Genomic DNA, 13,014 nt, shown 5'->3' with positions numbered 1-13,014 from the left:
CCTACTGGTTACAAGCTCAAAACCCTATACTGAAGGCTTCTAAGTTTTCCAGCAGTTTCTGCAGAGAAAAACGGCTTTAACCTGGTACCCCAAATATCTCTAGGTTTCCCTGTTTTATAGTCTGCTTAGCCAGTCTTCAAAATTGAACTTTTAGAACTTTTTTCTAGGTCATCCAAACAAAGTTTCTATATAACTGTGCTATGTTCAGATGATTGACGTTATTTTTTTCTAGGTAAAGAAATAGCATAACAGGTTTGCAGAAAAAAATTATATTTACCATTACTTTGCTGAGATATATTGGGGTTCGAGCGATAACTAGCCGGCCTGTACGGAGGTGGAGGTGGTAAGGACTCTGGTAATATATACTCCTGAACTCCGACGCTAGAAGCTTCCTTGAAATCCATATATTCTTGCTCTGATAATGCTGGGTCTTTCAAGGGATAGATGACATAATCCACGTCGGAATACAGCTGAGCTTTAAATTGTTCAATCTGGGACTGATTCAACTAGAGATAAGAAAGATAATATATTTCAATAATTGACATGTCAAATTGACGAAGGCTCATCCCCCCCCCGTAAATCCGATTTTTTTGGAAACTTCTTATTCAAATTATCACATAAAACTCTTTTTATTCTGTATTATTAACCCCCCCCCACACACACGTCGTTCCAACGAACATGACCAGACCCCCAGCTTCTTTATGCCAAAATGTGGATTTTTTTCCTGTATTCCCAACATTGTTTTGATAATTTGCCTGTTCTTGTGTACTTTTTTTCTAAGCTGTCAAGAGAGACGAAAATCCCAACCCCCCAATAGGGTTCTTGTCCATACACATGCTAGAGCAATATGAAAATCATAGAAGTAGTTAAGAATGAAGGTTAAACATACCCCGACCATGTGGCATTCGTGGTATGAACACTGATGTTCAAGAGTTCAAATAAAATATTACAAATAGATTCGTTTTTCTAATACACCAATCCTTTTGTAGAAAGATGTACAGGGTTTCTGTTGTTTCTTCATATGCTAGAGCATTGAATGTGTTCTTAGCTGTATTTTACTATGAATTTAATTGGCACTTAAAATATTATATAAAAATATATTCCTTAATGTTTTCGATTTTTGTCTGTGCGAGGCAGAGAAACAGAGAGAGAGAAAGAAAGAAAGAGAAAGAGAAAGAGAGAGAGAGAGAGAGAGAGAGAGAGAGAGAGAGAGAGAGAGAGAGAGAGAGAGAGAGAGAGAGAGAGAGAGAGAGAGAGACCTACCAATTTTCATCCTCCTAAAACGTCCAGAAGCACCAACTCGCCAAATCACTGAACCCTCTCCCCCAAAGAGAGCGAATCCAGTACGGTTACGTCAATCACGTATCAAGGACATTTGCTTATTCTATCAACCAAGCTTCATCCCGATTCCTCCACTCCAAGGGTTTTCCAAGATTTCCCCCTCCAACTCCCGTTAATGACATAAGATCTGGTCGGGATTTGAAAAAAGAGCTCTGAGACATCAATTCCTTCTACATATTAAATTTCATTAAGATCCGATCACCTATTCGTAAGATAAAAATACTCCAATTTTCCCATTTTCCAAGAATTCTGGTTTCCCCCTCCACCTACCCCAATGTCACAAGATCTGGTCGGAATTTGAAATTAGAGCTTTAAAGCACAAGATCCTTCTAAATATCAAATTTCATTAAGATCTGGTAACCCTTTCGTAAGTTACAAATACCTCAATTTTCAAAATTACCCCCCCCCCCCAACTCCACCAAAGACAGCAGATCCAGTCCGGTTATGTCAGTCACACATCTTAGAAAGGTTTTTGTTCTTCCCATCTAGTTTCATCCTGATCTCTCCGCTTTAAGTATTTTCTAGTATTTCCGATCCCCCCCCCCAACTACCCCCCCCCCAATGACGCTGGATCCGGTTGATATTTAAAATAAGAGATCTGAGTTACGAGGTCCTTTTAAATATGAAGTTTCATGAAGATCCGATCACTCCTTCCTAAGTTAAAAATACGTCATTTTTTCTAATTTTTAAGAATTAACAAATCCCCCCCCCCCAAATAAAGCAGATCCGTTCCAATTATGTAAATCACGTATCCAAGACTTCTGCTTATTTTTCCCACCAAGTTTCATCCCGATCCCTCCAATCTAAGCGTTTTCCATGATTTTAGGTTCCCCTACCTCAAACTCCCTCCCAACTCCCCTCCCCCAATCTCATCAGATGCGGTCGGGATTTAAAATAAGAGCTCTGAGACACGATATCCTTCTAAATATCAAATTTCATTGAGATCCGATCACCCGTTCGTAAGTTAAAAATACCTCATTTTTTCTAATTTTTTAGAATTAACTCCCCACCCCCAATAGAGCGGATCCGCTCCAATTATGTAAACCACGTATCTAAGATTTCTGCTTATTTTCCCCACCAAGTTACATCCCGAGCCCTCCAATCTAAACGTTTTCCATGATTTTAGGTTCCCCCACCCCAATGTCACCAGATCCGATCGGGATTTAAATTAAGAGCTTTGGGATACGATATCCTTCTAAATATTAAATTTCATTGAGTCCGATCACGCGTTCGTAAGTTAAAAATACCTCATTTTTTCTAATTTTTCAGAATTAACCCCCCCCCCCCCAACTACCCCAAAGAGAGCGGATCCGTTCCGGCTATGTCAATCATGTATCTAGGACTTGTGCTTATTTTTCCCACCAAGTTTCATCCCGATCCCTCCACTCTAAGTGTTTTCCAAGATTTTAGGTTTCCCCCTCCCAACTCCCCCCCAATGTCACCAGATCCGGTCGGGATTTAAAATAACAGCTCTAGACACGATATCCTTCCAAACATCAAATTCATGAAGATCTGATCAACCATTCGTAAGTTAAAAATACTTCATTTTTTCTATTTTTTCCGAATTATCGGGGCCCTCACCCCCCCCCAGGTGGTCAAATCGAGAAAACGACTATTTCTAATTTAATATGGTCCGGTCCCTAATACGCCTGCCAAATTTCATCGTCCTAGCTTACCTGGAAGTGCCTAAAGTAGCAAAACCGGGACCGACAGACAGACCGACAGAATTTGCGATTGCTTTATGTCACTTGGTCAATACCAAGTGCCATAAAAAAAAGGAAGAGAGAGAGAGAGATCATAATGAAACCAAACCTGATTTTTATAGGTGGGTCCGAACGTGGCATGCCCAGGGTATTGAGGTGGTGGAGGTATGCCAAGAAGGTATTGTTCATCTTGTATCTTCTCCTTCTCCTTTTGAGGTTTGGATAAGGTATTCGACGCTCTCACATCTAAATAATTATTTGCACGGATAATTGGTTGCCTCTCTTCATTTATGCCAGATTGGAGTCGTTGTAAAAACTCAACTTTATCTAAGCAATTTGGTATTGGTTCTGTTACTTTCGGTTGTGCCACAAATTGTACTGGAGCTACCTTTTTTGAAGGATGGATAGGAGTGAATTGAGTGCCAGGATATGCAGGTGGGGGTATCGTGAATGTACATTTCACTGGCTGAGCAAAACTAGGCGCAGCTGTTGTTGGCACAAACTCTAAAAAAGTCATTTTTTATTTTAATTTAATATTAAATTAATATTATTTAAATTTATTTAAATTTAGTATTTCCTGCGTAAAGGAAGCAAGTGTATTTTATCACCTTCTCCCTAAAAAATCTTCACGGCCTGAAAATGTAATTTCTCCGTACTTTCTAGCCTCCCACGGACCCACCGCATTGCCCAGAAGTTAAGAAGTGTGTTCCCGTCTTATTTGAACATCACTTAATTAAAGTCTAAGCGACACAGGTTATATATTTGAAGACACAGCAAAAGTTTTCAAGTGTATTTTAAACTTTTTTAACGATATGTACAAAAATCAAACTTAGTTGGGAAGCAATTTGGACGAGTTTTCTCCATAGAAGGTCATTTTGTTAACGGTTTTATGTTAGACGTCTGGATTTTCGATTTTTTTTTTCTCTCCCTTATTCGAGGATCGCAGCAAAGACTCGAAATTTTTACATTTGTTTAACTAGTATTGTCACTTTCTAAGCTTGTTCTTCTGAAGAATTTTCTAAAAATTAGGGTTTCCGTTAACATAACTTACGATGCAATCAAGGGCGTCAATTACGAGGGAGGGGGGCAGTATCACCCCTGCGGATTTTGCAGAGCATTTTTCGCCTCCCCCTATATTGTCAGAACTATGGTTTATAACTATTAGTACACATGAATTTGAACATGAATTATAACGAAATACAACAAAACTAAAATACGACAAAACAAATATAAATTATAACATCGAGCGCAGAGTAATGATCATTCAAGTATTTTCTTAAAACAAATATTAAATATCCATCTGCTTCCTTTAAACAGGCAATAATTGTATATGTTTATTTATTTATAAATTTTTTCTCGAAAATGACTCCATTTTTTTTTTTAAATTAGTTCCTTGGCATTTTCTGACCTAAAAAACAATGTAGATAGGGTCATGAGTTAGAGAAAAATTGTCAACAGCCTTTAATTTTTGAAAAAAATTTATATATGTGACGTCATATTTAGGAGCACATTTCGAGAGCATAGATTGCACCCCTCCCCCCGCAGGAGTGGTCGTAGAAAATTTTGTATCTATTATTTATTCAAAATCACAAAAGATGACAAATGACTTACAACAGCCGAAGAAAAAGAGATGGAACAAGAAACAGCAAAAATCATACAGAATTACAAACGAAAATTTTGCACAACAAAATTTGCCATTAGTAGACGAAGCAAAATTACATGAAATGAAGGAGCGTGTTAGTGTAGTATGTGTGAGTCTGTGAAGGATAAACAAAAAAGTCAAAATTGATTTTAGTACCTATAAAGCAAGGAACAAGAAGCAGCAAAATCACATTAAATTGCAAACAAAAATGTGACTTAAAGAATAACACGATAATTGTACAATTGCGTAATTTAGACAATAATCTAAGAAATTACAATGGAACAAGGAACTTGGTATTTCAGCGTCTGTAAAGGATAAACAGGAAGGAGGAATTTAATTCACGTCATAATTTCTTAGTTCATTGAAATTGCCAATTTTCCACCCTATAACGAAAAAAAATAAAAAAAAATAAGCGATGATTGCACCAATGCGGAATTTTGGTATGTCAGAGGACAGAGGCACTGTGAAATTCCAGGTTGCTACTGAATTATTTAACAATACAATTAAAGCAGAGACATAAAAAGCAGGGGAAAAGCTGGGAAACCAATTTTTTGGTATCCATCACGTCATGCAAAACTGATTTTGCATGACGTGATGGATGAACCAGAACAACTTAGGTAAAATGTATGGACAAATGCCTGAGGTAGAGATTCACGAAAATGAAGCGCAACGAGGTATGTGGCTAGAGGATATATGACAATAAGTATTGCAAGGAATCCTAAATGAAATCTGCAGTTAGAAAAAAAACAACAGTGAGAATCACAGAATCCCCAGGGAAAAACAATCCTATAAACGGTTGATTTTTTTTCATACATTTAAATGAAGGGGTTTGATACAACAGGAAGTTTGATGCAGCAACAGGAAAGATTTAAAACTAAAAAACATCCTGATGATTATGCTGTTATGTAATTAGATAATCAATTATATCCAACCTATCACGTCCCGAGTGCCGGGGCCATGAGCTCGGGCTAGCAAAATACTAATATTAAATATATTAATATAATAATAATAAATATTACTTATAAACGTCAAGTTATGGTGCGATTAGCCGTCATCAAAAGATGGTGATAATTCAAAAAATTAGTACTGGAATTCTGATTTTTTTTCTGCTATAATTTCAGTTTAATTTCTTTTTCTTTTTTCCTAAAATTACAACAAAACTTTTTTTCTCTGTTTCATCAAATTACAACAAAGTTGTTTTATATCAAACTATTCTAAATATTTGTATAATTACAACTATTCTACTGGAATTAGAAAAACTTGCCATGAGCTTGTTGTATAATGATTGTTGGCTTCGACCTTATAAATCGAGCTTGTGCTTCTATTGGCCCCTTTTCTACCGTCTCAGCTTGTATGGCAACGGCACAGCCTTTTGTGGCAAGTGGCACAGGAGTGATTGTCGCCATTGCCACATTTCTTGGTACAGTGTGAGAGCCAAATACCATTGTTGTTGGTTTTTCTTTTTCTTCGATTTTCTTTCGTTGAGATTCAGGTTTTGAGAGAGGGATTCGATGTTGGCAAGTATCATAAGAGGTGAATAATTGTCTCGTATCTACAAATAGATCTTTATTACATTTCGTTTTATTAAAAACAACTATAAGAGTAAACTATACTTAGTACGGTATGCTTAGATTTTACAGAATAAGGAAGAAGAAGTCAAACGTATACGAATGATGTGTTTCCAGATTGAACTTTTCAGGTTTTTTTTTCAGAAGATTAATCTTTCGAACCAAATCTGAAGGAATTACCCCCCCCCCCTTGAGCGAAGCTAGGGAAAACGATAGTATTGGACAGAAACAATCAGTATTCTATGGGGAGGAGGGTATTGGATGATTACTTTCAGTTTTGTCCAAAACAAAACAAATTTAACCAATACTCCAATTTCCTCTAGAGAGGGGTTTTCGGGCAAAAAGGGTTTCCTCTATCTCCACTGTGTGCAGGTATCCTAAAAGTGACCTGGTTTAATTATAAATGCTCAGGGGTTTTCACTACTGGATTTTTAAGCCATATCTGGGGTTTTCGACTACCATTTGGCTTACAGGCTGATTTCCCTTTAACACCCTGGCCAAATTGTTTTTTTTTTTTTTACAGGAATTCCGAACGTTTAGAGAGAATTAAAGTTATAAAACAGTGCATTACGACAATAAAACTAAAATTTTAATCTTTCAACAGCTAATACAACATACCAAAAAAAAAAAATTGGGACTTTCCTCGGATATTTCTTCATTTAATCTTAAAATAACTTCGTTTGTCCCACTTCAAAATTAAACCAGGCGCCCCTGTGGGTTGCACCCTTCTATCTCTCCAAATCCCCTTATAATACTAATAGAATCTGATAAACAATTTTTTTGTCCCTTTGAAGAGTCTGTGGCTGCGTATAGTAGTTCATATGTTTTGTTTAAATTCGGGGAATTCTAGAATAGCAAATTAGCACACTAGCAAACTAGAATATTCTTATCGTCGTTTCAAAATTATGGCGTCATTAAATTAATTACGACCATTTAATTCGGGTTTTTCTCGATGGCCAAAAATAAATAAATAAAAGAAACATCAGACTGAAATTCGGGTTCATCTATAACGTGGAACAGGTAAAGAAAAGAAAGATGGCAAATAAAAAAACAACTACTTACAACTACAAATTAAATAAAAGATGCAGAAAACCAAAGCAGAATTGGTTATTTTCGGATTATTTTCGGTTATTCGGGTTATTTCGGATTATTTTATGGAATACGCTGCTGAGATTGGAGAGAGTAAAGCCAATAATGGCTTCCAAAATCATGCCCGGGGAAGGGGTAATCCCCTTGGGCATACGAAGCACATAGTCATGCAAAGTAGATCCCTTGAGGAGCAATCCGAGTTGGGAAAATCAAGTTCTCTTACTTGTGCCAGTTCTGGAGATCTGGCAACGCTTGTTGCCGATGGCTGGTTAGTGGTTGGTGACTCTCCACTCTCTTTTGAGAGAAGAGTAGTGCCTGACCAAGCCGTTCTGAAGCTGGAAGGGGGGTATTTGAGATAAGGGAAAACAATGGTGGACATCTTGACAATTTTAAGGAGGCTCTTCCATAAAGGGGAAACAGAGAGAGGTCCCTGGTCCAAAATACCACGCTTAAGGAGGGTATCTATAATCCAGCGGGTATTGGCGCTATATTATTACAATTTTTTTGTGCGGAAGCAATGGGTCCCTTGTGGCCTGAGTCCCAAATTATTTTTGTGATTCACCTGTAATAGTAATCATTGACAATTCTCCAGTTTTTACTACTTACTCAATCCTTCTAAAAAACCGCAGCAATAGCTATTATTTCTAGAATAGGCTTTTATCGTTAAATTATACAGTATAAGTCAAACAAATTAGCTTACCTGCAGGTGAAAACTCTACATAATCGGAGTCCGTATCGAAGGTTGAACTAATTGTACTACGACGAGGATACGTACCACCAGATGGCACCGCACTTTGTACAGTCAGGTCTAAGCCCAAGGGAGATTCTTTCTCCTTTCTCTCCCTCTGTAACGTACCACTTTGACTATGACAACTTCTTGGCAAAGTTCCAGTTTGAATTGGCGAAGTTCTTTGATTTATCAAGGCATTGTTAATAATAACACTTAAATCTTTTGAATCTTTTTTTGTCAAGGTACTTTGTTCACTGCTAATGCACTGAGGTTCATCTAAATAAAATTTTTGAGCTTTTGTGGAATCCTCACTACTCAAATAACCATGAAATACACTATGACAATCTGAATCCTGGGTGTTTCCAACACTCACTACCAAACTACTACTTTCAGAGATTCCTGAAAATTAATAATACTTGAACTGAATATAAAAGATATGATCAAAACAGCTGTTTTTTCTTTTGTTATTTTTTTTTTTTACTTTGCATGTGTTTTTGATCGTAGTTGCAGATTGCAAAATTATTCTCCTTTTAGCTAAGGGATTCGAAATGTATTTTTTTTTAAATTAGGATTGTCTTTCTTTTCGTTCACTTTTAGGTAAATTATGTTTTTCCGGGGGGGGGAGTATTATTATATTCGAACTAATTATAAAAAACACTGTTTAAGACTCTCTTTTTTATCATGAGATATTATTAGTTCTGTGATTCCATGCGAAAATACTATGTCCACAGCTAACTTTGCATTTTCAAATTAAATGTTGGGAAAAAGGAGTTAATGAACTTACCTTTTCGAAGGTCCGTTAATATTTTGAAAAAATAAACTATTTTCCGGTGATTTAAAATAAAAAAAGTTTGATTTTACTAAAAGGCCACCGTAGCTGGTCTTTTTGTTTATTTATTATTATTGTTTTCTCCTTTTTTTAAATGCAACTTTGAGCATTTAGAAAGGGTGGAGTAAATGGTGAATTTTTTTGTATACTGGTTACTTTTACCGGTTTTGTAATGTTACTCATTAGTAGGTTTTGATAAAAACGAGTAATTTAAAACACATTTAAAAAAAAATCTTACATAGGTAGTCATTTATCTCAACAAAAAAATTGCTCCCAATCAGGGGATGCACAATCATAAGGAAATTTTGCAAAGCTGCTTCCAAAATCATTCCTTTATCCTTGGTAGGTACACACAAAAAAGCTTTTCAGACTGTAAAAATACGGATTATCCTGAGAAACTGTCAATGTTGGCCTCTTTTTTTTTTAAGGAAAAACTTAGCAGGCCGTTTTCTTCGTACCATTTTTACATTCATCTAAGCCGTTTTTTCTTTAAGAAAAACATTTCAAATCTACAAAAAAGACATGATGGGGCAATTTAAACCATCTAATGGCTTTTAAAATTATCTTGTGAAATGAAAAATAATCATACTTATTTAGCTTATCAGTCAAACTACTGTTTTCTCTCATAAACGAAGAGGGGGATAAAGATGGATACCTGTTATCAATTTCAATTTCTTCTTGAGTCAACCCATTTCGAAAAAAGAAAAAACTTACACCAAGTTTAAAACTGTTTTGAAGACACAATATATGTATACGAAAAATCAGCATGCTACTATAAATCAATCATGTACATATCGTCGAAGTCACGTCTAGGGTCGTACCTGAGCGCTTTCAAAATCTGGAAACAATTGAAAACCCCAAAGCTGAAAATCCTAAAGTATTTCACACTTTTAAGCAAATTACCAAATGTTGTTTGCTAGGCTATTTTCAAAAGGAGTATCATGGGCAATGTATTTCAATCACGCTTTCGTCCTTTTAATCCACATTGCCCTACTGATCCTCCCTTTGAAGGCGGCTCTACAAACAATTTTTGACATTTTTCTCAAAAGTCAGACACTGCCTTTATTACTGTTACTAACAATCGCAACTCACTGGAGCACCATGCCACCCGAGGCCAACAGAACTGCACAAGCTTCTCCATCCTAGTCTATTCAAAGCGTCCCTCTTTACACCCTCCCAAGAAGTTCGCATTCCCTAAAATTTTTCCTTACGACATGTTCATATCCCATTCGGGGAGGATCTGCTTTCCGTTTGGACCCTGATGGTTGGTCGACGAGGACGATACGATCTTTGGCAATCCGTCATCCTTCATCTGCAGAACGTGCCCTTGTCATCTAAAACTTTCTCTCATTATAGCCCTATAAAGCGGGTTTGAACAACATTTTTCGTAAAGCTTAGCGTTTGAGGTGAATCAGTCGAGTCCAAAACCAACCAATTCTCTGGAAAGGCAATTTCCCTGGAAAGCACAAGCTTTAGGCGCGGCAAAATACTCTGAATTGTCTTTGCCACTAAAATAAATAAAAAAAAAATAGAGAAAAAAACATTCTAATTTCATTTCCCCTTTAAAAGGGAAGGAAAACACGTATAAGACAATTTGGCAAACCCAAGATAAACAGAAACGTCATCTTTGTTATAAATAATAAACAAGATCCTTGTCCTAAGAACCAAAGGCCAGCTTTTTAATTTATTTCCATGTTTCCAATTTGAAATTGAGCAATAAATCTGAAGCAAGGCAATATCTCGTGAGTACTACATAAGGTAATCACATAAATTTACCCATACTCACCCTCTTGTGACCCTTGACTATTTGCAGTAAATATGAATACATTAATGAATACATGAAACTATTAATGCCTTCACAATTATCAGGATGGAACTGAAATCCCCCCCCCCCAAAAAAAAGGCTCGTGGATGGACCACCAAAGAAAATATCAATCAGTGAAGTTAAATTACCCAATACTGAAATATAATGGAGAAATATTTGTCGAAGGTTAAAAAACGACATTTAGAGAAAAAGGAGCCACACTGTAAATCAAAGGGACTTAAGAAGAGTATTTACTATCAATCTATAAAAAGTTACTATCTATCTATACTACCTGTAAAAATACTACAAAATGCATAAATGTATACTACACATACTATAAAAATACTATCTATAATACATCTATCTATAAAAAGCGCAAGATTATTTACTATCTATCTATAAAAAGTTATTATCTATCTATACTTTCTATAAGAATACTACAAAACATATAAATATAGGCTATAAATACTATGAGATATATACTATAAAAATATATAAAAAATACTATCTATAATATATCTATCTATCTATAATATATCTATTTTATTTTTTGTACGAACGTTTTTGTTCGTATAAACATATGTACCTTACGGATTAACTTACGTAACGAACTTCTGTATTTGTGTACATTTATTACGTATATGAGGGGGTTTGCCCCCTCGGCAATACCTCGCTCTTTACACTAAAGCTTGAATTTTATCCCAAATCTTTAGAATGACCCCTGAATCACAAAGGCCGTAGAATAGATAGTTGAAATTACTAAAAATACTTTAGCGTAAAGAGCAAGGTATTGTGGAGGAGAAGAACCCCCTTACATATGTAATATTTCATGTTCGTATTAAGTTTTAATGCTACTCATTACTTCCAGGTGAAACTTTTTTTCTCATCGTTTTTTCTTATTAATGCTAGAAAATCCTGCGCCCCCCTTCATGGAAATTCTCTTCCCTCATGATAAATTCCTACATGGAAAGATCCTCCAACAAAACCCCTGACCCACTCCCACCCCAACGCGACAAAGTCCCCCTGACGACGTCTGTACACTACATAATAACCAATACTATATGTAAACAGTGGTCAAAGTTTGTAACTTGCAGCCCCTCCCCCGCAAACTGGGGTGGGGGATTAAAGTCGTCCCCAAAGACATAGTTATTAGGCTTTCGACTAAGCTGAACAGAATGACTATCTCAAAATTTTGATCCGGTGACTTCGGGGAAAAATGTGAGTGTGACTGAGCCCTCTCGTAACATTCTAGGGCCACTGGGTCGATACAATCACCACTGAAAAAAAAAAAAACAACAAATAAACACGCTTCCGTGATCTGTCTTCTGGCAAAAAATACAAAATTCCACCTTTTTGTAGATAGGAGCTTGAAACTTCTACTGTATGGTTCTCTGATACGCTGAATCTGATGGTGTGATTTTAAGATTCAATGACTTTTAGGGGGTGTTTCCCATATTTTCTAAAATGAGGCAAATTTTCTCAGGCTCGTAACTTTTGATGGGTAAGACTAAACTTGATGAAACTCATATATTTAAAATCACCATTAAAATTTGATTCTTTAAATGTAACTAGTGGTATCAAAATTCCGTTTTTAGGTGAAGGATTGTTATCCCTTCACCCGGAAATAACAAGGAATTGTGACGTCTCTTGGAAAAATTCAACGACCAGCAAATGGATGCGCAAAATATTTAGGAGTAATAGTGGATGAAAACCTTTCTTTCCTTCCTCGCATCCATGCTGTAGAATTAAAGCTTTCAAGGAATCTTGGAATCATGAAGAAACTGAAGCACACATTCGCACGTAAAGCCCTTACCCTTCTCTACGATGCAATCATTAAACCCCACTTAGAGTATTGGGCAATGGTATGGCAGTCGACGTTCAAATAACATCTGAAAAAATGGATTCCATCCACAAGAATGCCTTGAAGACCATCAAACACACTCTCTTGCTGAAATCGCTCTTTGAGCTTTCCTGCTTAGTTTTTGCTTTCAGATTCCTTTCCGGCTTGCTTCTATCGCCGTTTAGGAATCTATTCCGTTTGGTAGCCGAACAGCATCTTCCAATCCATATTCAACATACGTCAACAGCTAGGTCGGATTTTTCGCCTGACATCGTCTGCGCTAAGGCTTACAGTATCCTACCGCTTGAACTGAAAGGTAGGAGCTCCTTTGATTCTTTCAAAAAGAGAATAAAAAATGATCTTGTTTTGAATTAGTTTAAATTGAATAAAGAATCTAAATAAAAAAGTGATTTTAGCCATTATTGAGTTTTTTTTTTTTGTGTGTGTGTGCGTAGGGATTGGAGTGGT

General features: G+C 36.3%; 1 protein-coding gene across 1 annotated transcript in view; it reads right to left on the bottom strand.

The window, feature by feature from the left end:
• Positions 1 to 13,014, bottom strand: part of LOC136037565 (protein expanded-like) — a gene marked incomplete at its 5' end in the record, with an annotated part of 106,629 nt that overhangs the window by 38,058 nt on the left and 55,557 nt on the right. Inside the window, 4 exon segments of the mRNA XM_065720290.1 lie at positions 278 to 506; positions 3,154 to 3,548; positions 5,951 to 6,238; positions 8,044 to 8,472. Of these exon segments, the coding sequence (XP_065576362.1) occupies positions 278 to 506; positions 3,154 to 3,548; positions 5,951 to 6,238; positions 8,044 to 8,472 (1,341 nt within the window).

Source organism: Artemia franciscana, chromosome 2 (genome assembly GCF_032884065.1).
Source record: "Artemia franciscana chromosome 2, ASM3288406v1, whole genome shotgun sequence".
NCBI classification, from domain to species: domain Eukaryota; kingdom Metazoa; phylum Arthropoda; class Branchiopoda; order Anostraca; family Artemiidae; genus Artemia; species Artemia franciscana.
This window is presented reverse-complemented; position numbering and strand designations above follow the sequence as displayed.